Source organism: Calypte anna, chromosome 8 (assembly GCF_003957555.1).
Source record: "Calypte anna isolate BGI_N300 chromosome 8, bCalAnn1_v1.p, whole genome shotgun sequence".
Classification (NCBI taxonomy): Eukaryota; Metazoa; Chordata; class Aves; order Apodiformes; family Trochilidae; genus Calypte; species Calypte anna.
In genome coordinates, this window is record NC_044254.1 from 3,556,635 (window position 1) to 3,579,140 (window position 22,506).

The window sequence follows — 22,506 nt, forward strand, 5'->3', positions numbered from 1 at the left end:
ATGTCTGATCACCCTCTCCCTAAAGAAATTCTTTCTAATGTCCAACCTAAACCTCCCCTGGCACAACTTAAGACCATGCCCTCTTGTTTTGTTGAAAGTCGTCTGGGAAAAGAGCCCAACCCCCCGCTGGCTCCAACCTCCTTTCAGGGAGTTGTAGAGAGTGATGAGGTCTCCCCTGAGCCTCCTCCAGCCTGAACACCCCCAGCTCCCTCAGCCTCACCTCATAGGGTCTGTGCTCGAGTCCTTTCACCAGCCTGGTTGCCTCCTTTGGACCTGCTCCAGGACCTCGATATCTTTCCTAAACTGAAGAAATTCTTCTCTGTGAGGGTGGTGAGACACTGGCACAGGTTGCCCAGGGAATCAGTGGCTGCCCCATCCTTGGAAGCGTTCAAGGCCAGGTTGGATGGGGCTTGGATCCACCTGGTCTAGTGAGAGGTACCAGGGGGTTTGAGGGGCGGTCAGAACTAGGTGACCATTAAGGTCCCTTCCAACCTGGGTCTGGGATTCTCCATCTGTACGTGTGTACCCGGGCTGTACGGGGCAGGGCGGGGCGGGAAGGCGGCCCCGGTTCCTCTCCCGCAGCCGCGGCACCGCCTCCCGCTTCGTGCCTCCCTTTTCCTTCCCTCCCGCTGCCACCACAGCCGCACCGAACCACACAAAGAGGCTGGGCCGGGCTGGCCAGGGCCGCGCTGAGCTGCCACCATGACGGAAAACACAAAGACCCACGTTATCCTGCTGGCCTGCGGCAGCTTCAACCCCATCACGAAGGGACACCTCCACATGTTCGGTCAGTGTCGCCGCCGCCACCCTCGACTGCGGGACAAGGAAGGCGGGGGGGGGGGGGAGTGTCGGGGCTGCACCCCTGGCTGCGTGTCTCTGGGGTCATCCTCAGGGATGGGGAGGAGGGGGAAAGATTTGGGGGTGCAGCCCCTCTCCTGTGGCGGGGAGGTCGCGGCTTTTCCCCCTCTGGGTGTGGAGCGGTTTTGGGATGCGGGGCGAGGGGGGCAAGTGGGGGTGTGCGGCTTCTGTGGCAGGGGGGGTCAAGGCTGCGTTCCGGGGGAAAAGGAGAAGTTTTGGGTGCAAGCTCGGGGTTGTGGGGGAGAAGTTTCGGGGTGCGGGAGGTCCGGGGGAAGGGGGGATGCAGCGGGGCCTTCCCCGGGCGCTGTCCGCGTCCCCTTGGTTTTGAAATCGCGGCCGCCGCCCCGGGGCTGAGCGACCGTGGCCATGGCCAAGAGCTCCAGGATGCCATCCAAACCGGGGGGGGATTTCTTCTGCTCCGATTGCGGGGTTCCCCTGCTCTGCACTAACCTTGTCACGATCTTGCCCCCCACAACTTCCCCCTGGGCTTGGTCCTGGCAAGTGGTCCTGGCAGGATTTTTGAAGCTGGGAGCGTCCAGCTGGATCCGGGAGTCTGCGGTGGCTGCAGCACTTGGAGAGCAGTGGGGGGAAGGAGGAGGGGAAGGAGAGGGAGACCCAGGCAAGCAGTATGGCAGAAGAGAGCAAAAAAAAATATAGACAGCTAAAACTGAAATAGTAGAATCCCCAACCTGTACTAGGTCAAAGGAATCAGCAAGCTTCACGGGGTATTATTATTGGTATTACTGAGCATCCGTGACATAATCCAAATGATGGAGCTGCTGGAATCACTGCTACAGCCTGCTCAGGCAAGACAAGAGAGAGGGAGGGATGAAAGGAAGGAGGAAGGGCAGTGGCTGTCACAGGCATTCTGACATGCCATAAATACTGATGGTTTGGGTAAAGCTCAAAAGGCCTGGAGAACACTGTGCAAAGAGCAACCTACCTGGGGTGGGGAGGAGTCCTCCGAGTGTGAAGTGTCCTCTGCAGACCACCGGGTAAAACGGGAGCAGAAAGATCAGCTCTCTTCATTTCCCTTCTTGGAATGCAGACAGAGGAGCAATCCTTGCTACCTGAGAGGAGATTTGATGCCTGGGAGCATATGCTGAAGGTCTTGTGCTACAGCTGGAGAATCATCCCTCGGGTTGCTAGAAAGCTGTACATAAGTTTCTAAGTGGAAAAATATCAGAAATCAGCTCGGGGTATTTCTGTGTCAGACCTTGTTTTTGTAGCTCATAATTACTTGGTAAGCAGGCTAGAAAAATGATGGTTTTCTAGCTGCAAATGTATTGTTAAGCCATTTCATTAATGCCAGCAATAATGCCAGTCCTGGGCACCAGTATACCTGGAACTTAAAAAAAAAAAAATTATCTTCCCTAAACTACTTGCAAACAACAAGGAACAAGAGGAGCTATTTAAAAATAAAAATTTAATGAAATTACAGGGACTTGGTTGATGGAAGCTGATAAAACACACCTCTGTAATCCACATTGTCTAGTCTGAGGTGGTATTTTGATTAAGAAAAATAATACTAAAAATAGAAACGTGGCCTATATTCAGTGGACTAAAAATCAGTAACAAGATACATTTTAGAAATAAGGATTGATGAGATACTGGACTGTGAGTGTCTGTAACCAGCTGAACACAAACTCCCTGTGTGACACTGTAAATAAAGCAGAAAATGCTATCCTTGTAGCTGTGAGCAGAGGGATATCAAGCAGAAAAAGAAAAGTTGTGTTATTTTCATCTCCAGCATTAGCAAAACCAAGACTCTTCTTAGAGGAGCAGTCACAGGAATGGATTAGCTCCAGAAATCAGGGTTTGTGCAAAAAACTGGAGAGGCTCCATCTAGATATATCCTTAAGGATGTCAAGGAGCAACTTGGCCATGGCTTTTAGGTATCTGCTTCGGGGAGGGAGATGTAGTATGTGATGAAAGTGGGCTTCTTCATTCAGCAGGAGAAGGGCTGGTGGGATGCCAGGAACAGGTTTGGATGCCAGACAAGTTCAAACTACAAATCTGCTGTGTAGCTTTGAGTGATGGTAATCAGGCAGGAGGAAAAGGTGTTTGGATTATCACCTGGAAGCTGTGAGTCAAGGCTCAGACATCTCTCAGGAAGATATGTTTTAGGTCAGTGTGAAAATCTTCACCTACATGTCCTGGAATAAAATCTTGAGATACCTGATAGGGATAAACGAGTCTTCCACAAGGAGTGACACAGAATTTAGCTTCTAAATCCCTGTTCATTTTTGTTTGAGGAATACTTCCCCTCAGGTCCAAAAAAATAATCGTGTGAAGCCATGGGAATCAACTAAAATTCATTCTATTCCTTTAGCTCTATGCTATATGGGTCCAACCTAAACTGAAGTTGCATTTCAAAGAACTGAATTTGTGCCAAAATATTGCCTTATCTTTCAGATAGAGACTGAACCTGAGAGGAATTATTTTCCCTTAACATAAGGATGGAATTGATCACTTTCACTCATGACACTCAGAGAGCCAAAAGGAAGTAGAAGGTTTGCAGGGGGAATCACAGAACCACAGAAAGTGAGGGGCTGGAAGGGACCTCAAAAGATCATTGAGTCCAGAGCAGGGTCACCTACAGGAGATCACACAGGAACACATCCTGGGGGGTTTTGAGTGTCTCCAGAGAAGGAGACTCCACAACCTCTTCCAGTGCTCTGTCACCCTCACAGTGAAAAATTATTTCCTTGTGTTTATATGGAACCTCCTATGCTCAGGTTCCCCTTGGCTCTTGTCCTGTTGGGCATAACTGAGAAGAGCCTGGTACCATCCTCATGCTTTCTTTCTGTATTTATACAGCTCCCTTTCTGTATTTATAAACATCTATGGGGTCACCCTTCATTCTCCTCCAAGCTGCAGAGCCCCTCAGCTCCCTCAGCCTTTCCTCACAAGTCAGATTTTCCACTCCCTTCATCCTCTTGGTCACTCTGCTCCAGACTCTTCCAAGCTGTTCCCTGTCCTTCTTGAACTGAGGGGCCCAGAACTGGACACAATATTCCAAATGTGGCCTCATCAGGGCAGAGTAGAGAGGGAGGAGAACCTCTCTTGCCCTATTAGCTATTCCTCTTCTAATGAAGATGAATAATGATAATGGGATGGCACTAAATGAATATCACTGGGTGCCAGCTGTCATTTTTCTTACTCTGGATCTTTGCATGTTTTATTCAGGCCCAAAGTCAGCCTTTTCCCCTAGGATTTTTGCCTGAATATGGAACATGGTAATTATTTGGAAGTCTCTTCTAGCAACCACATTAATTTAAGATCCAGTATCATGGTCATCCTTTCCAGAAAGCTGGGACACTTCTTATAACCTCAGAAAAACCACAACCCTGAGGAACACTGAGCTGAACTTACTCTGATGGGACTCTTTCTGTCCTCTGCCAGTGGCAAGGCTGGGTCACCAAGGCTCCTTGAGTGAGGTTGATTCATGTCTGTGCATATAAAAATAAATATAATTAATATATAGCAGATAATGAAAAAGGAACTGAGGCACTGTACAGGGATTGCCACCCAGAGGTTGAGGCAAAGCCCCACACAGCCCTGAAAATACTCAGTTATTGGTGGCATCAGATGTACTCTGAGACAGACATATATGTTCTGACTCACAATTTTGAGGTGTTTTTTAGCTTTGTGTGGCCATGAGAAGTAGTTTAGTGTGAGGGGGAGGAAAGGCTGGAGTCCAGAAGAGGGCAGAGCTTGTTTCTAAAACTTGACCTGAACATTGGAGGCCTGAAATGAAACCCCATTTATATCTATGAGAGGTAGAAAGATGTAAGAGCAGATCCCATGCAAAAGCCTTAATCAGTGGAGAAAAATAAGAACAAAGTTCTGCATTAAAGCCCCATGGACACCCCACTAGGTGCTTACCCAGCAGACACTCAAACTCCAGGGAAATAATTCACTTTAATTTCCCAGTGACAGTCAGAGCAACACCAAGCATGGGGCAGATGCTTCAGACCCCCTCCCTGCAGCAAGATTTTCTGCCCCAAAGCCCTCCCCTCCCTCCATCTCAGCCTCATCACAGCTCACCTCCAGCTTTCTGCTCCTAATGCCATCCAAAGGACAGGTGCCAATGAGTCAATGTCAAATGCAAAATCAGATCCACACAGCCCTGCAAAGACACTGAGGACCTTGCTGGCACTCTTCCAGCTGATGAGCTTGTGATTTCTTTGAGAATTAAATCCTTTCCCCACCTTATTCCAACTCAGGGAACCCCAACACAACAGCATCCTCCTCCTGCCTGGCCTTCAGAACACCAAACCCAAGGGCAGCCCTGCATAACGAGGCAGAAAGTGCTTTTTTTTAAATTTATTTTGTTTAATAATAATAAAAAAATGTTCACTTTGGTCTTGGGTAAAGTACTGGGATTAAAACTCTCACTATGCAAGGTCAGAGGCTCCAGAATTTGTGGGGTTCTCCCTCCTGGTGTTGCAGGATTGGAGAGGGAGCCAACAAAATGCCAGAGCTGGAGGGAAGATGCTGGGTGAGTTCCTTCAGAGCAACTCATGGGAAAAGGCTTGTCCTGGCACATGGAAAGATACCAGAGATATCAGAGGCTTCTTTAGATGATTTCCTCAAACTGAAACACGAGGAGTTTGGTGAGAGAGAGGAGATCAGGTTAATCAAGATGCAGTGTTTTGCTATTGATTTTTTTTTTCCTATTTTCTTTTTCTTTCATTCTAGAAGAAAAAGCCTCTCTGTAAATGCCCACACTCCCTGTTTTGGCACCTTGGGCATTTTTTTCTTGCCTTTCTAAGGTTCTGCAAGGCTTTGCCTCTGCTGTCTGCACCTGTAAGGCTGCTGCATGTTTCCATTTTATCTCCAGCCTCATATCTGAATTCATAATTAGCTTCAGCAATGGACAGAGGGAGCAGTGGGTGATGGGACCCCAGGAGGACAGGAGGGACAGGGCTGGATTTACCTCCCTATGTCATCAGCAGAGCAGTGGGAAAGGTCCAACAGAGCCAGGACAGACATTGCTGAAAACACCTGGGTGATTCCTTTGACCTGGGGAGTTGGGGCATCCCTGCTTTTAACTTTTTCATTTAAAACTTGCTGGGCTCTCCTCCTGAAGGTGAACTCCACTGCTGTGTGGGCTTGCTGAAAGCACTGAAATCACAGCAAACTGCTGAAATATTTCACAGGTGGAAGGTGTTGGAGGCCCTGCCTGCTCAGTCCATCCCTCAGCCATGGTGGGACAGTTACCCACACATCTCCACTCCCAGTGCTTGCCCAAAACTGCAGCTTCTTGGTCCAACAGGACTGCAGAACCCATGGCTACTTGGGTATCAATTAATGTCACATTCCCATCCCTGCACCCTGTGCAACCTCTTTTTTTGGGGGGGCTGTTATCACCAGCTTCCTGCATCTTGTTTCCCCTTGCATTCCATGTCCCCTTTGTGACCCACAGAAAGGAGGAGTTTTCAGAAGCACCAGATTCAGCTCCATCAATGACTGCCCAAGGATTCTCTTAAAATACCTCTCAGCTCTTAAATATTTAGCACTATTTATCATGGGCTGCAAGACATCTCACCTCCCAAAATGTGCCACGTAGCTTCTCTTACTTCCTCTGACTATAAACAGAAACCAGTAGTAAAAAATCCAGTCCTCCAACCTCATTTATTAAAGAAACCATTTGTGTTTGCTAAGACTCCTGCACTTCCCACATCACCTTCTCTCCCACTTTTTAATAGCAGCCCCCTACAATGCCAAGGGGATCAATTAGCCAAAATTCCAGCAGTGCCAGCCCACAACTCTAATGCCACCTCAGTGTTCCTATGTGATGTACTCTAGGTGGCCCTGCTCTGGCAGGGGGGGTTGGACTAGATGATCTTTCGAGGTCCCTTCCAACCCCTAGGATTCTGTGATTCAGGCAAATCACTTCATCTCCCTCGACTGATGCAATGGGGGGCATTGGATTTCTCTGCTAGGCTGCTGTGGGTTTGTGTCAGGTACCACAGTGATGGGAGACATGGGTTGGAGCTGGTCCAAAATAGCCATCCTCACCCTTGCATCCTCTGGCTTCTGAAAATCCCTGATGGCAGCAAGGCCAGGGGTGTTGTAGGGTGTCTCCTGGGTGCATTGGAGATGGGTTTGAAACATTCTACCACCACTTTTGGCCAGGGGGTAAGGGACAATCAAAGAGTCTGCTCTGTTCAATGTACAGCATGAACAACCCTGATGCTAACCCTGATCCTAACCCTGACTCCCACCTGGGCCCGAAGCAGCTGCAGAAAAACAGGCAAATCAGCCTAAGATGAAGACAAAGCTAGGGGACTTCTGGCCTTGGAGATGGGGACATCCTCTCTGGTAGCTGTAACCCCTGAACCTGAACATTCCCTTGGTGCCAGTGCTCCAGCAGGGCTGGATATTTGGGGTGATAAAGTCAGGCCAAGTCTATGGTGTCCATAACACCCAAAACCAGGACCAGGGCAGAGCTCCCATCCCTCCAAGAGAGCATCACATGTGGTCATGTCTGGAGAAGACAACCTAGGTTGGGAGCCCATTTTCTTTCTCCCCCTCTTCAGCATCAACTCATTTCCTTCAATAAGCATGAACTGCTGGAAGCAGCTTGATTGTGCCAGCAGAAAAAATTGCTAAATCCATATTTTGGGAACAGAAGAAAAAGAGTGCCTAGAAATATGTAAATCTGAAAACCAGAACAGGGTTTGGCCCAGGAGGAGATGACCTGTGGTCCATCTGCAGTACAAGGAGGCACATGGGGAGTTGCTCCTCATGGGATGGGTGGGGAGTCAAACTCTGGGCAAGGAAGGACTTGCTCAGCCCCTGTTCCACAAAGGTTTTTTACTTTCATTGAAAACTCCTAATTGAGTTTAATGCTTCCCTAAAGAGACCACGTTTTGCTGGGGCTTGTTGGCAAGGGAAGAGAGAAAATCCAGTTTTTCCCGAGATGCGTGGGGCTGGGCTGGGGATGCTGGAAGGCAAAGTTTTGCTTCTGGCACCTTTAGTCTGTGCAAAGCTGGCATCAGTGGTTCTTTCAGGAGGAGAAAAGGGTGGGGTCTTGGGAATAGATCTGGAAAAAAGAGTGGAGCAAGCAGGTAAGACATGGTTGGGGAAGGTGCTGCCCCTTGGTTGCCTCTGTGGGGCTGGTGTCCTCCCTGAGCACTTGTATGGGAAATTAGGGCAGCTGGAAACAAGCAAGGAAAGCTGCTGAGGATGGGTTTTTTTCCCTACCTTTTTTAAAAAAGAAGGTACTGGGTTACACTGATTCCCCAACCTGTGGCTTGCTGAGATGGGGACAAGACCTCTTCAGGGATGACCACTGAGGTTCATGTCCTATTTCATCCCAGCCACCTGCCTGCTGGTGGAGGCAAAATAAGACTCTGCAGGATAATGAAAAACAGAGAATCACAGAATTGTCTGGGCTGGAAAAGACCTTTCACAGAATCACAGAATAGTTGTGGTTGGGAAGGGTGTCTGAGATCACCCGAGTCCAACCATACACACAGAAAAACAACCCCCCTACAATCTCAGCCACTAGAACATGCCCTAAAGTGCCACATTTACACATTTCTTCAATACCTCCAGGGATGGTGACTCAACCACCTCCCAGCCAGGCTGCTCCAGTGCCTGACCACTCTTTCAGTAAAGGAATTCTTCCTAATATCTAATCTGCTGCAATTTCAGACCATTTCCTCTGGTCCTGTCATTACTTGGGAGAAGAGTAGTTCCAAAGAATGTTTATCAATATGGTTATAGGCACTTTATGCATATAAATACAAACATATTTATATTAAAAATATATAAATATATATATTGACATATATATACATACATATATATTTATATATGGGGGAAGAGGCCAATACCCACCTCCCTACAACCTCCTTCCAGGTAGCTGTAGAGGCCAACGAGGTCTCCAAGCTAAACATGCCCAGATCCCTCAGCTGCTCCTCATATTCCTTGTTCTCTGAGCCCCTCACCAGCTTGGTAGCTCTCCTCTGGACACATTCCAGCACCTCAATGTCCTCCTTGTAGTGAGAGGTCCAGAACTGATTGCAGTATTTGAAGTGTGGCCTCACCAGTGCTGAGATCAGAGGCACAACCACTTCCCTACTCCTGTCCAGATCCCTTCCTACCCTCAAGCAGATCAATATTCACACCCAACTTAGTGTCACCTGTAAACTTAGTCAGTGTGTACTCAATACCCTCAATCCAGACCATTGATTAAGATACTCAACAAGACTGGCCCCAAAACTGAGCCCTGAGGGACACCTCATGTGGCTGCCCACCAGCTGGATTTGACCCCATGGATCACAACTCTCTGGGCACAGCCATCAAGATATTTTTTTTAATCCAGTGAAGAGTTTATGCCATGATTTGCCAGCTAGAATGCTGTGGGATCTGAATTGATCTGAACTGATGATTGAATTCCTTTAAGATCATCAAGGTCAACCATTAACCCAGCACTGCCAAGGCCACCACTAAACCACATCCCTCAGCACCACATTCACCCAGTTTTTAAACCCCCCCAGGGATGGTGACTCCACCACTGCCCTGGGCAGCCTGTGCCAGGATCTTGACAGCCCTTTGGGTGAAGAAATTGTTCCCAATATCCAATCTAAACCTCCCCTGGTTCAACACTTTGGGGCCATTTCCTCTTGTTCTATCACTTGGGAGGAGAAACCAACCCACACCTGGCTCCAACCTCCTTTCAGGGAGTTGTAAGAGGGTGATAGGAATTTGCTCAGGCAATAAAATTTCAAAGAGCAGTTCTGCCCCAGAACACCCTCCCTTTCACTTGCCAAACAGTTTATTTGTGCTCCTGATATTTTGAGCCTCACTGAAGCTGAGGTGCAGCCACAGCACAGCAGCCCTGGGCCAGATTCGTGCCACAAATTGATGTCACTTTACATTTCCATCACTTTGTACTATCTGGAGAGCCATCACCCTCCAAAAACCTTACAGGAGAGAGGGGTTTCAGCTAAAACCACTCCAACCACTTTTGGTCTGCTCAGCCACAGTGGTGGCCAGTCCACTGGTTTGTATTTAAATAAATCTCAGTGCTCCAAGGGGCATTTTCACACTGAGCACTGGCAAATACACATTTTGGTACATTTTCCTTTAAAAAAAAAAAAGGAAAATACCACACTGGAAATACAAAACTATCTCCCATCCACCATGCTCCACAGGCCTTGTTGTACCACCAGGTGCACTTCACCACCCTGTGTGCAGACACTTATCTTACCTAGAGAAGCCCCATCCTCCTCCAAGAGCTTCTACACAAGGGGTTTCAGTGCTGTCCTGCAGCCAGGAGCTCACAAAGTGTCCTTCCTCACATGGAGTCATCTTCTTCATCCATTTTTTTATCTGCTCAGAGTTGCTTCTACCAGGTTAGATGCTTTCCTGGACCTCACTGGCCCCAAGACCTCTGAGCTGCCCCGGTTCTGGGTGTTAATTTCTAGGTGGAGGGTGGTCCATGATTCAGCTCCACATCCTTCAGGTGAGACCCAGCAAGGTCCTGAGCTTGTTCTTCCTCTCCCTGTGCTAAAAGGATGGAGATAAATTACATCACTTTTCCATAGAAGTGGTGACAGTGACAGCACCATCCTCATCACCCATGGGACAGAAATGTGGGTCCAGTCCCAACCTGGAGAAGCTGGTGGCAACTTCAGCTCAAAGAGCAGCTCCATGTAATTAATTGTCCTCACCTTTCTCACCTGTTGGGCATTGCCTGCTCCCACCTGCTCCATCTCTGCAGGGTGGGATGGGCCAGGGGAAAAAAACCCCACTTTGGCCTGAGTTGTTTTGCCAGGCTCTTGCTTAGATGTTTCTTCTCCAGACGACTTGGGGGGTTTCTCCCTAAGCTCCCATGTGGCTTCTCACATCCACTTCACCTTGCAGTTCTGAGAAAAGAGAGAAAAATAGGATACCTTCAATTTAAATTTTCTTTTTTTATGATATCAAATAGGCTGCTCTTCTACAGCCTTGTCTAAGAAACCCTGATCACCTAGGACCAGCCAGGTCCCCTGCCCAGGCCCCATCTTTTTGGGTTTTGTGAAGTCTCCAGCAGATCATGCAGGGATGGAGCTAGAGGTGGTGAGAACACCAGCAGCATCCCAGTGCTTTCTGGCAGAGAGGAATAAAAGGGGATGAACATCACAGTCCCAGTGCAGTGCTCCTCCCAGAGAAGCCTTCTTCATTTCCAAAATAATGACACACAAGGTATGGGTGTCACAGTGGGGGTGGCAGGGATCCATCTGTGCTCAGATCCCATGCATGATGGCACTTCTTATTTAAGCTGTCAACCAAAACCACATCTTCTAATTGCAGGCACCCAATTTGGTGTGGTATGGGAGAGACCTTCAAAGATCACCCCATTCAAAGCCCCTAATATGGCCATGGACACCACCCTTAGACCAGGTTGCTCCAAGCCCACCCTACCTGAACACTTCCAGGGGGTGGAAGTAGCCACAGCTTCTCTGGGCCAACTCTTTCAGTGTCCTGGGTTTGTTGTTTTTTTTTAGTTTTGCCCATCTCCAAGGAGCCCTCTTCAGAAGTGATGGTAGAGGTCAGAAGAGATGTTGGTCACCTTCCAGCTGCTAAGAAACCTTTTGGCTGGTAGTCAGCAGCAGGCCAGGCTAGGTGAAGAAGGAAGGTCATGGGAAAACAAAGGATGGATGTCATTTGTGAGCAGAGAAAAATAAAAAAGGAAAGATTTTTCTGCAAACTATGGATGAAGCAGCTTCATGCATCACCTTGTGAGCTTGATCTGGCTCCACCAGGCCTCCTGAAGGAGCCTATTTCTACTGAGCAGCTCCCAGGTGCCTGCCTGGTGCCCTGGCCAGGTGGTGGGAGATGCTAAATCATCTCCTTTTGCTAAGGTGGTGCCCTGTGCTAGGATGAGGGGTGATGAGCACAAACTGGAATACAGGAAGCTCTACCTCAGTATGAGGATAAACTTTTTTACTATAAGGGTAACAGAGCACTGGAAGAGGTTGCCCAGAGGGGTTGTGGAGTCTCCTTCTTTAGAGACTTTCAGGCCTATCTGGACACGTTTCTGTGTGGCTGTCCTGGGTGACCCTACTTAGGTGGGTGGGTTGGACTTGATGATGACCAGAAGTCCCTTCCAACCCCTAAAATTCTGTGATTCTAAAGATCTCCCTTCCCCCCACCAATTCCTCCTTCCTGCCAGGTTTGTGGGTCCCTGGGTCCCTCTGTGCTTCCCGTGACCAAAGATGGGATGAGCAGAAACAATGAAGCCAACCCTGCCCTTCCTCACCTTCCCCACCCAGCACTCTCCACGTGGGTTGAGCTGCTCCACAGCCACTGAGCAAAGCTGCTGGGTGGCAGTGGGATGTTCCAGGGCCCAGCCAAATGTCCTTGAATTCTTTTTCCTCCTCCTTCAGAACGAGCCCGGGATTACCTGCACAAGACTGGACGCTTCATCGTCATCGGCGGCATCGTCTCACCAGTCCATGACTCCTATGGGAAGACGGTGGGTCTGTCCCCATTGTCCCTTTCTTTAGGGCCACCTTGAAGGCTGATGGTGTCTCAAGGCAGGGAAAAGCACCGGGCAGTTCAGACTCTACCCGTGGTCCTTCCTCTTGGATATCCTCTGCCTGGGACAGCCCCTGAGCATTGAACGGTCCCTGAGAGGAAAGAGAGGAGGAAACCACTCAACCACTCAACTCTTTAGATAAAAACTGCAGCAAGAAGCAGGCAAAGTGCAGGCAGCAGAGAGAAACATTCTCATGTAAAAGGGTGGTGGTCGTTTTGTTGGATTGGTTTTTTTTTGTTGTTGTTGTTCAAATTATTCCAAATTATCCCCTACTTTCATTGCGGGGATGGCGATGATTAAAAGGACTTTCTGTGGGGGGAGGAGACCTAGGTTAGGAGAGTTTTCTTCTGTCCTGAAAGCTGGGGGAATGTCCTTAGGAACACACCATCCCTGAGGGCAGTGCTGAGCCAATCTCATCACCCAATCTGTAAACCAGGGCTGAAGCAAGGCAGAGCTTTGTCTGCTCTAGCAAACAGGAGCTGAAATAACCTTTTTTGGGGCAGGAATGACTCCTCATGGCCTGTCTCATCTGAGCAAGCCTGACACTCTGCCCCAGGCAGGTTTGCAAGCCATCCAGGGCAGGATATTTGCCTCTTCCCAGTGACCATCCCTTCCATCATCCTCTTTTGCAGGGCCTGGTCTCAAGCCGGCACCGCCTGACCATGTGCCAGCTGGCTGTCCAGTCCTCCGACTGGATCAGGTGAGTGCCAAAGGTCTGTATCCAAAGCAATGATGCCACCAGCTGCTGGACCACCAGTCTGGGCTTCCTTCTTTCCCAGACAAAGCTTGGTTAAACCCCAGAGCTCTTCCTCTCCCTGCCTGGCAGAGCCCCACTAAGGAATGTGACACCAACCTTCAAGGGGAACTTTTGGCTTCGTGGGTTTTTTGCAAGCCTTTTGCTGAGCCTCTGGTGTCCAGGTGAAGCTGATGTTCACTCAACCCTCCCCCAGCCTTAAGCCCTGGACACCTTCCCTTTCTTCCCTATCCCTGGTACCTCCAGCACAAGCCCCTTCCCAGGACTGTCCCAGGGCTGAGGTGGGAGCAGAAACATCTCCAAGCTGCCCTTAGGTAGCAGGGTCATCATGTGTAAACACATCCAAGCCAAAGGAAAGCTGGTTGGCTGGGTACCAAGAGAAGAAAGATGTCCAGGAGCATGTTCAGGTCTCCAAAGCCATTGGGTGGAAAGGCTGGAGGCAGGACATGTTCCATGGCAGAACTGGAGGGGAATGGTGGTGACTGCTCCCAGTGCCAGCTCTGCAGGGAGGAGGCAGCATGGCCAGGAGGTCCAAGCAGTAGCCAGTGGCCACAACCCTTGCCCTGCTGTGCTCCCTGCAGGGTGGACCCCTGGGAGTGCTACCAGGACACTTGGCAGACCACCTGCAGTGTGTTGGAGCATCACCGTGACCTTATGAAGGTAAATCCATCCCCTGTGCAGTGGGGAACTCCTTGGGGTGGGGGTCCAGGGAGGGTGCAGGAACAGGGCTGCCCTTCCACCAGTTTGGGAACACCAACAGCCAAAACATGACAGGGACAAACAAAGAGGTCACAGGAATGTGCCTTGAACTCTGAAGGGGCAAGGGGTGTGAAATACCTCATCAGAGCTGCTTCAAGCTCCCAGATTGCTGCAGGAACCCACAAGAGTAGTGAGGTGAAGCAGGAAAGGTGAGCAGCTGGGGAGGCCCTGGGGAGCACAAAAGTTGGGAGAAAAAAGTCCCTTCAAAGCCCAGACAAGCCTGGGAGCCTTTTTAGGAAGGCAGTTGCCCCTGGGTGTCTGCAGGGATGGGGAGGGAAAGGCTGATGCTAACACTTGAGCATAGCCAGTAACCCCAGGATGGTAAATTAACACCACAGCATCAGCCAAACCCATGGGCAGCCCCAGAAGGAGCAGCTTTATCCATCAGGATGCATGGAGGAGCTGGGGACCAGGGTTTGGAGCTGTAGGACCACAGTGTGGAGCTGGGTACCATGGTATCAAAGCCAGTGATGCTGATCTACTGGAGGAACTGGTGGAAGACACATGTGGGCATTTAGCCCCCAGGGTAAGGTGTAAAGTGCTGGCTTGGCACCTCTGATTGATCAGCTGCTGTATTTTTATTTATTATGAGAGTTTATGAGCACCTCCAGGCAATGAGGGCAATGCCTGCCTAGAGGCAGTGTAGCTGAAGCCTTGCCAGTCTCATGCATCAACCTCCAAAATTATTCCCACCATTCCCAGCCTTAATCATGAATCCACAAGGTCCTGCAGCATCCCCAGGCCCATCCAGTGGGGACTGGATGAGAGTAGGGATCCTAAAGAGAGCCTGGATACATCTGTCACTGGAGATAACCTTCAGCCTGGGGGGAAAAGGCTCACAAAGGTTTTTGGGAGGCAGCTCAGGTGAAGGCACATCTCTCCCTCCTTGCAGAGAGTGACTGGCTGCATCCTCTCCAATGTCAACACCCCCTCCATCACACCTGTGATTGGTCAGCCCCAGAATGAGTCCTCCCAAACCATCTACCAAAACAACAACTTCTCCAACAAGCCCATGGCAGGTAGGTGATAAGAAAGGGATAACAGTATTTTGGGGTCACGTCATTCCTCAGGCTCCTTAGAGCAAGCCCTGGCTCAGGTGGGGATGAGCAGGAGGAGTTACCATCCAGCATGGCAAGGGGAGCCAAGAAGAGCTTGAACTGGCTGGGACATCTCACCCAACTTGGGCTGGATGATGTTGAGAGAAAGGAGATGTAAGGAACAAGCTGGCAGGATGGATGACACAGCTGGATCCTCTGTGACCCAGCAGGATGTGGTACACTGAAGTATTAGCTTGGGAGAGGTGAGGGCATTACTTAAATCCCACCAAATCTAGAGATTTTTAGGTCTTGGAGTGATTTTTGCTCACCTTCAAGGTCCAGCGTGGCACCCTCAGGAGTTAATACCACAGGAGGAGGTGATGGGAGATGCTCCTGCCCCGGGACACAGGAGGATCTTGCAGGACTAGGGTGGCTGAAGGGTTCATGTGGGTGACTCCTCCAGGGCATCCTCAACTCTCTGGTTCATTTTCCTTCTTCTCCACCTTTAGCAAAAATCCTGGGGAAGGTGGGAGAAAGTCTGAGCCGAATTTGCTGCGTTCGCCCACCCATGGAGCGCTTCACCTTTGTGGGTAGGTAGAGGACAGGAGTGGCATCACTTGGGCTCTGGTGTCAGCCTCCAGATATCTTCCCAGCCCCCTCACCCATCTCCTTTTTGCTTCCCTCCTCCAGATGAGAATGCCAACCTGGGGACAGTGATGAGATATGAGGAGATTGGTGAGTGTGCAGCCCCCTCTGCATTGCTCTGGCTCGTCCAGGCTGGCACTACCTGGCTCGGAAGCAGCTGAATGACAGATCTGGTGGTGAGAGAAGGATGCCAGACCATCATCCCACCCCAGTGCCAGCTCTGAGGCCTTGGGAGTGAAACAGCAGCAGCGTTAAACTGGCCTGAGCCTGTTCCTGGTGGCAATCAAGCCCCCTAAAATAAGGGAGAAAGCAGCATAGACCTGCTGTGCAGTCACAGAACCAAAGTGGTTTGGGTAGAAGGGACCTTAAAGATCACCTAATTCCATGCCATGGGCAAGGACACCTCCCACTAGACCAAGTGTATCAGAGTCCCATCCAACTGACACTTCCAGGGATGAGGCAGCCACAGCTTCTTTGGGCAGCCTGTTCCAGACTCTCACCACCCTCACAGCAAAGAATTTCTTCCTAATGATTAACCTAAATCTACCCTCTTGCAGTTTAAAGCTATTACCTCTCATCTTATTGCTACACATCCTTGTAGAAAGTCCCTCCTAAAATTTCCTTAGGCCCTCTCCAGGCAAGTTTAGGGCTTTCCTGCAGGGGCTGTGCAAAGCCACCCCTTAAAGCAGGCTGCCAGCAAGCACCAGTCCCAGCCCAGAGAGGAAACAGGACATGAAAGTCCTCCAAAGTGTACAAGAGAAACCACTGGTGCTCTGTGATCAGTTTTGCTAAAGCAAATGCAGCCATGGCCAGGGCTTTGTGCAGTCCCCAGGGCTCTCTGACAACAACCCAGCATCATGAAAGAGGAGGCAAAACCATAGTGGGCTGGGGGGTACTTGATGTTTGCACCAGTAGGGATTTGACAGGGACCACAGGACCTGTCTGGGCAGGGCAGGTCTCTGAGAAAGGGGATCCCCTAGAGCAATGCAAGAGGTTGGCAATGGGGGGGGAACCCTTTGCTCCCACCTCTGAGCCTCCTCCCTTCTTTGCTTCAGAGCTTCGCATCTTACTGCTCTGTGGCAGTGACCTGCTGGAGTCCTTCTGCATCCCTGGGCTCTGGAACGAGGCAGATGTGAGTCCCCACCATTAAGTACCCACCCCTCCATGCTCCTTCTCTTCCCCTTTCCCAGGCTCCCTTCCTCCTCTTCTTTCCATACCCAGCACACCTGGGTCCCTCAGGATGCCAAGAGTCATGCCCACCATCCTCTTCTCCTCCATCCCCACCTTCTCCTCCATCCCCCCTTCTCCTCCATCCCTGCCTTCTCCTCCATCCCTGCCTTCTCCTCCATCCCTGCCTTCTCCTCCATCCCTGCCTTCTCCATCCCCACCTTCTCCATCCCTGCCTTCTCCTCTATCCCCACCTTCTCCATCCACACCTTCTCCTCCATCCCCACCCTGACCTTCACCTCCCCTACACACTGGCAGGACACACAACAGGGTCTCCTGCACCCAAATCACCAGTCCTGCTTGGCCTCCCCTTCCCCAGCCCTGCTCCCACTCACCACATGAGCATCCCAGCACCCAGTGGTGCTGATGAGTTGGTCCCAAGGGATCTCCAAAGGCTTTGTCCCCACTCCTTGTCCCCTGGAAGGAACCAGCATCAAGCAGATGCAAGTCCCAGTAGAGTGAGGTGCAAAGGTAGGAGACAAAAGGTTTATACAAGTTGGTCTGACACAAGAAATTAAACATATTTACAGCCAAATCAACAGCTTTATAAATCAAATTTGCTGATGCAGTGCTCGTCTGGATGAGCCTGGTTTGTCCTGAGATGTCTGAGGTGGTGGGAGCTGTCCCCATGTGGTGGGACACACTCTGCAAGCCCCAAACTTGGCCACCAGTTTTGGCTCAAACTCAGGTTTTCCCTCCTGAGGGCAGAACAACCCTACCTGACCTCTGTCAGGACCAACATGTCCATCCTGCCCACATTCAGCAGGGCAGAGGTTTTGTCCTCCTTGGGCAACCTCTTCCTCTGCCACCCTCTTCCTACCATGGCGTGTCCTCCCTAAAGCCCAACCTCAACCCCTATTAATAGAATTTAACCCTATGTCTTTTATTTAGTCCACCAGAGACCACTCACCACACCCAGATAAATCCAAATTTCAGCCCAAGACTCTCTGAACAGCTGCAAATCCATTTTCTGTCTCCATCCAGACCATGGCACAACGTTTCATGGCAGATGGTGGCAGGCTGTGCAGGGGAGGGTTATAAAACTTGTTCTCTTTCTGGGTTGCTCCTAGATGGAGGTGATTGTTGGGGAGTTTGGGATTGTTGTGGTGCCACGGGATGGAGCAGACCCCGACCGGATCATGAACCACTCCTCCATACTCCGCAAGTACAAGGTCAGTGGGTTCTTGTGTGTCTGGGGAAGGATTTACAGCCTCCCTTTACCCAGGGGAGCACTTCAGCTACAGGGCACAAAATCATAGACCCATAGAATTGTTTTAGTTTGAAAAAGACCTTTCAGATCATCAAGTCCAACCATCAACACAGCACTGCCAAAGCCACCACTAAACAACGTCCCTCAGCACCACATCTGTATGGCTTTTATATCTCTCCAGGAATGGTGACTGTGCCAGGGCCTGACAAGCCTTTGGGTGAAGAAATTGTTCCCAATACTCAATCTAAACCCCCCCAGTACACCTTGAGGCCATTTCCTCTTGTCCTATCACTTGTTACCTGGGAGAAGGGACCGACCCCCCTTTCTCCAACCTCCTTTCAGGGAATTGTAGAGCACAAGAAAGTCTCCCCTCACCCTTCTCTTCTCCAGGCTTGTTCTGCCAGTTCCTCAGCCACTCTTTGGAATACGTGTGCTTCAGACCCTTCCCCAGTTCTGTTGTCCTTCTCTGGACATGCTCCAGCTCTTCAAGGTTCTTCTGGTAGCAAGGGACCCAGAACTGAACCCAGGATTCATGGTGTGGCCTCACCAGTGCAAAGCACAGGAGGATGGGTCCTGCTGACCCCATAAGTGCTAATAAATGGCCAGATGCTGTTAGGTGGAATAAGCAACATTCAGGCTATCTTTTCACTCCTCTCTCCCTCTTTCCTCCACAGAACAACATCCTGGTGGTGAAGGATGATTTGAACCACCCCATGTCAGTCGTCAGTTCCACCAAAAGCAGGTGGGTGATGCAGGGGGACTCCTGGAGGGTGGGGAAAAAGGTGTCCCCAGCCAGGTCCTCCATTTGTGGGGACACCAAGATGTCACCTCAGCAGGCTCTGACCCTTTTTTCTCCACCCCCACCCCCAGACTGGCCCTGCAGCACGGGGATGGACACGTCATGGATTACCTCTGCCAGCCTGTCATTGACTACATCCTCAAGAGCCAGCTCTACATCAACACCTCTGGATAAGTGCCAGAGGCCTTGCAGTGAGACAGTCCTTGTGTCCCACCTGCCTGCAGCTCTCCATCACTCTCTTCTCTCTCTCTCTCTCTCTCTCTCTCAGTCCATATCTTCATATCTCTCCCCACCCCATGGTGTCCTGCCTGTATCTGCCTCTCCCTCCCCAGCACCAATGCTCCATCATCAAGCTATGTCCAGGAACCTCAGCACAGCCCTGAGGGGAACAGTTTGAGAGGAACTGCCTCCCCCCCACACCTTACACAAGGAGGGAGGGGGAGCTGGTGAAAGGGGGATGTGCTCTGGGGACTCAAGGGAGGCAGCTTCAGCACCACCCTCCCAGCAGCTCACTGGGAAAGGTCCCCATAGTCCATCCTCCCAGCATGCTCAGAGCAGGGGCTTCCTCCTCCTCCTCCTCCTCCTCATCTCACGGTACCTAAGTTCAATAAATCTAGGTGGACTTCTTTTTTTTCTTAAATAGTTTTAGTGCAAGCCCTTTGGACCTCTTGACACAATGACCAAATGCATCCTGGCTGGCAGGGGGCAGCTGTATTCCAGCTGGTTTAGTGCCCTCCTGTGCATGGACCTCCTTAGGCCAGCAGTAGAATAACCCATTATCCAAATCCTACTCCTGGCCCTAAAAAAAAAAAACAAAACACCACAAAGAGGGCATTTATGAAGAGCAGCAGAGGCCTTGGCAAGCAGGTGGGGATATCACAGAATCATGGAATGATTTGGGTTGGAAGGGACATTAAAGATCACCTGGTTCCAATGCCTAGGGTTGGAGTTATCAAGGGAGTTCCAGGGAAAGCTCTGCAATTACTTTTTGTTTCCTTTGACATCCACAAAGCTGCTCTCACAGGACCTAAATTTGGTTATCTGCAGGATGCTGCCAGCATCTCTGTAACAGCAAGAGTCTTTGGCCAAAAGAAGGAGGCTCCTTGCAGCAGGCACGGCTTTAGGGCTCCTTGAGAAGGGCATGGCTCCTTCCCAGGAGAAGCAAGAGAGAGGTGACATGACTTGTCCCAGGGCAGTGAGCAGCAGAGGTGGTGACAGCAGAAAAATCAAGGTAAGCCCAGGGGTTCCTGAGATCAGGGCAACACAGACTGAGGTCCCCCCCAGACATGTGGGGAACCAGATGAATGATCTGCTCAGCATGGTTACACAGCCGAAAGAGGAAATTGAAAGGTTGGGGAATATCAGGGGAGGAAGATAGACCCTTGGTGTCATAACTCAGCCTCCCTGAACCAGATTCAACCATCAGGTGAGGCTCCTGGCTCAGAACTCTCCCTGTACCCTCTCTGCCTGGTTGAAAGCAATCACAGAGAATCACAGAACCATCTGGTTTGGAAAGGAGCTCTGGGAGCATCCAGTCCAACCCTTGATCCATTCCCCCCGTGGTTCCCAGCTCATGGCACTCAGTGCCACATTCAGTCTCTTCTTAAAAACCTCCAGGGATGGAGAATCAACCTCCATCCCAATGCCTGATCACCCTCTTTGTAAAGAATTTCTTCCTAATATCCAACCTAACCCTGCCCTGGCAGAGCTTAAGCCCATGGCCTCTTGTCTGACTGAGATCTGCCTGGGAGCAGAGCCCAACCCCCCCCCTGGCTCCAACCTCCTTTCAGGGAGTTGTAGAGAGTGATGAGGTCTCCCCTGAGCCTCCTCTTCTCCAGACAATGTCCTACAAGACAGTGAGCAGTAGCAAGAAGTCCCTGCACAGCATAAACACCTTGAGAAGTGTGGCCTTGGGGTGTCTGTTCCACCTTAGATTCAAACCCTGCAACAGGAGCCAAATGGTGAGGAGGATAATTCACCAAACTTGGAGGTGCCTCTGAGGCCAAGTCAGACTGTGCCTTGCATCAAAACCTCCTCAGTTAAGAAAAAAAAAGATGTTTCCTTGTCATAGTGGATGGAAGGGGGTGGAAGGCCCTATGTGCAGACAAGATCCACTTCTTGGAGAAGTCTGCTGCCTCCCTGGGGCCAGGATGAAGGATGGAAACTCCTCACCCCAGTTAAACCCACAGGTTATTACCCATTACTTATCTTTCAAGTAGGCAGGGATGAGGTGACCACCAGAAGTCTAGAGGCAATGAAGAAAGGCTTCAGGGCACTGGGTCAGCTGGTTAAACACATCCCTGAATGTGTTTAAAAACTGTCTGGATGTGGTGCCTGGGGACAGGGCTTAGAGGAGGGTCATCAGAAATAAGGTAAAATAGGGCTAGGATGAGGTTGGCTTCAATGATCTTAAAGATCTTGTCCAGCCTGAACAATTTGATGATTCTATGGCCAGAAGAGGTCTTTCCTTTCTCAGGATTTGCCTCCCCATGAAGAGGCTTGCTTGGGAACTGTGAAAAATCAGTAGCTGAGTCCCTCAGCTCCAGCTCTTGTTTCTCCAAGGTAGCTGCAAACATTCCCTGTAGGATGGGGAGACACAGAGAGGCCAAAGCAGAGAGGATGGGCCCAAGTGTTGCAGAATTCCCTCTTCTCCAAGGAGCTGCTCCCCACCACCCTCCTGAGCCCCCTCAGCCAACATGTAGGACAGGTGCCCATGGAGGGACATCTCATCCATAAGTCACCCAATGTATATAACCTGTAGCTAGACTCCATCCACCATCCCTGCATGGGTTTGGTTTTTTTTTTTCAGTCTCTCCTCCCTCTCTACCCCAACACACAGAAATTATTTCAGGCATCAGCCTCCTGTCCTTGCCAGATGCCACCCATGCTCCAAGTGGAGGAGAAGAAGCAGCTGTAGAAACCAGGCTGAGAAACACAGACAGTGGGTATTAACTGAGGAAAAGGCAAAGGGAAATAAAGGAAAAGGGAGGAAAAAGCAAGGCAGGTGGCATGTCCAAGAAGCATCTCAGATCCTCCCTCAGGTACCAAGATGGGACTCAGGGGAAGCATCCCACATGGCAAACCTTAGGGATGTGTGTCCTGTCTTACCTGCATCTTTGCTCAGTAAAACTCACAGCACAGGGGGTTGGGAAGGGGCTTTGTGATGGGTCATTCAGCTCAAGGAATGCTCAGTTTGGAAAAATGTCTTTGGGTGGGTATGGAAAAAATATTATTAATTGTTGGTGGGGAGGATCAAGGTTTGGAAGGTGCAGGGGAGGGGTGAGACAAAGCTTGTGGGTTTTGGTCTTTGAACCTCTGCTTTTAACAAGTGTAATTTGCTGAAAGAGAAAAGAATTTCAATTGCATCATGGAAAAACCTGAAAACAACAAAACCAACCAACCAACCAACCAAATAACAGGGGGGAGAGAAAGGGGCTGAAGTTGTGAGGTTGCCATGCCACCAATTTCACTTTTGTCAGAAGTTTTGGAGCCTCATTATTATTTTTTTTGTTTTGTTTTCTGTTGCTATATGAAAAACAAAACAGTAATTGAAAGAAAAAAAAACTTTATCGGCAAAATATTTAAATTGTGTAATAAACAAACCAAAATAAAATGCTGTTACTGGTGTCACTTAAAAGAAGCCCAAGAACAATTCCACCTGAAGAGCTGCTGGGA

The 22,506-nt window shown here is 50.0% G+C and overlaps 1 protein-coding gene across 1 annotated transcript; it reads left to right on the plus strand.

Annotated features, from left to right (window-relative positions):
* The first annotated feature begins 579 nt into the window (after positions 1 to 579).
* On the plus strand, positions 580 to 22,464 carry NMNAT2 (nicotinamide nucleotide adenylyltransferase 2). The gene is made up of 11 exons (XM_030455216.1): positions 580 to 787; positions 12,249 to 12,337; positions 13,033 to 13,100; positions 13,736 to 13,814; positions 14,806 to 14,932; positions 15,460 to 15,540; positions 15,641 to 15,685; positions 16,651 to 16,727; positions 17,893 to 17,994; positions 18,707 to 18,774; positions 18,903 to 22,464. The coding sequence occupies exons 1-11, from the start codon at positions 703 to 705 to the stop codon at positions 19,003 to 19,005; spliced, it is 924 nt and encodes a 307-aa protein (XP_030311076.1). The 5' UTR covers positions 580 to 702; the 3' UTR covers positions 19,006 to 22,464.
* Positions 22,465 to 22,506: the final 42 nt, after the last annotated feature.

What these genes read in the sequence shown, in the direction of transcription:
- NMNAT2 (XM_030455216.1), top strand. Translation starts at nt 703, where the DNA reads ATGACGGAAAACACAAAGACCCACGTTATCCTGCTGGCCTGCGGCAGC. An exon ending in GGGACACCTCCACATGTTCG is followed by an intron (nt 788 to 12,248) that starts GTCAGTGTCGCC and finishes CTCCTCCTTCAG; the next exon opens with AACGAGCCCGGGATTACCTG. An exon ending in GGAGCGCTTCACCTTTGTGG is followed by an intron (nt 15,541 to 15,640) that starts GTAGGTAGAGGA and finishes TCCCTCCTCCAG; the next exon opens with ATGAGAATGCCAACCTGGGG.